This window comes from Stegastes partitus, unplaced genomic scaffold (genome assembly GCF_000690725.1).
Source record: "Stegastes partitus isolate 25-593 unplaced genomic scaffold, Stegastes_partitus-1.0.2 Scaffold2321, whole genome shotgun sequence".
Classification (NCBI taxonomy): Eukaryota; Metazoa; Chordata; class Actinopteri; family Pomacentridae; genus Stegastes; species Stegastes partitus.
Window position 1 is genome coordinate 36,148 of NW_007580052.1, and position 1,399 is coordinate 37,546.

A 1,399-nucleotide genomic window follows, 5' to 3' on the forward strand; every position below is an offset into this window, starting at 1 on the left:
CAAATGTCAAGGATGATTCAAGAAATGTACCAAAGCGACTGAGAAAAACTAACAGTGAGGCCTGTAACAGGGGCTAGCAGCTAACGCAGGAGAGACGTAGGCTGCTACATCTTGCTTGATGCAGAATATCCCTAAATGAGCTGGCTGATGAAGTGAACAGCGATCACATGAGTCAACAACAAAACACCTGCAATAATAAAGTGAACAGTGTAAAGGCTGATAGGACTACAGGGAGAAATGCTGTGTTCATGTTCCCTTCAACCAGCCTTATGTGCTGCTGCCAGCTGATGTAGATACGGAAGTAGCAGCACATAAAGCCCACATGAACCTGTTCCGTTTTCTCTGAACTTAGTAGTTTTCCACATGTTGTTCCTTGAGATGAATTTTGTGTTTGTTCTTTGCAACACATCACTGTTTAGCAGCTTCTTGATTTCCATCACAGTGTTTATGTAATAGGGTCATTGGTGCAGCAGCAGTTTTGAATTAAATATATATGTATTGTTATATTAGTGATACATAATGTACCATGTGTATTTTATTTTATTGTTATTTTTTTTAATTATTAGAACCACACAAAATCTGGTCTGCCCATCAGTTGTTGTGTGGAACCTTCACTTGAGGTTCTCAGTACCCCACGTATGCTTTTGGTCACCCACCCTGTCCTATAAATGGGGTTTTTCCCAACTTACCTGTTCCCTTTTGTTCATGTATTCTGGGGGAGAGATAAGCGAGACTGTGCCGCTGTAATCTGTGTGTTCTAATGTATGAAATTTCACTTATAAGTTTACTTTCCTGGTTCTAATATGTTGTTGTATTGACAATGGATTTTTTAATGTATTTTTATTTTAATCTGTCAAGGTATGTGTTTGGGCGTGTACTGTACTGTACATCAACGGTATATATATTGAATGTTTCCCACCTTGTGCCCCCTTTTGTTCATGTATTCTGTGGGAGAGAGGTACAAGTCTTTGTAACTGTCAGCAGATTTTGTATGTTTTTGTCATCTGTCAAGTTACAATAATCACCTCCAAAAAGATCGATGCTTTGGCTGATATCACACAATGCAGTAGAGAACCCACAGGTTACACTTACAGTACACTGGGCTTATTTACAACATTGACTTTTCATTCAGTTATCAACATTAGAAATCTTCGCTTTGGATACAACAAACTTCCACGTCTGGCTGGAGCTCACAGAGAAGATAAAGACAGAGATGATGGTAAAGAATAAGATCATAGAAGTGTAACAGAGTGTGTCTCCCTCTAGTGGATGTTATAAAGTTTTCTGTTGTTGTTGCTCCAAAGGTTTTTGTACAGAGTTTTGCTGTTTCCTGTCACTGTGGGCCTCACAGCACAGTAGTACACAGCAGAGTCTGTCACTGCAGCAGAGGAGATCTTCA

At 39.5% G+C, this 1,399-nt stretch overlaps 1 gene segment (V, D, J or C); it reads right to left on the minus strand.

Annotated features, from left to right (window-relative positions):
• Positions 1 to 257: 257 nt before the first annotated feature.
• The window catches only part of LOC103374677 (Ig kappa chain V region 120-like), a 13,146-nt gene continuing 12,004 nt past the window's right edge, over positions 258 to 1,399 (minus strand). The window contains 1 exon segment of the V gene segment in view: positions 258 to 284. Within this exon segment, the coding sequence occupies positions 258 to 284 (27 nt within the window).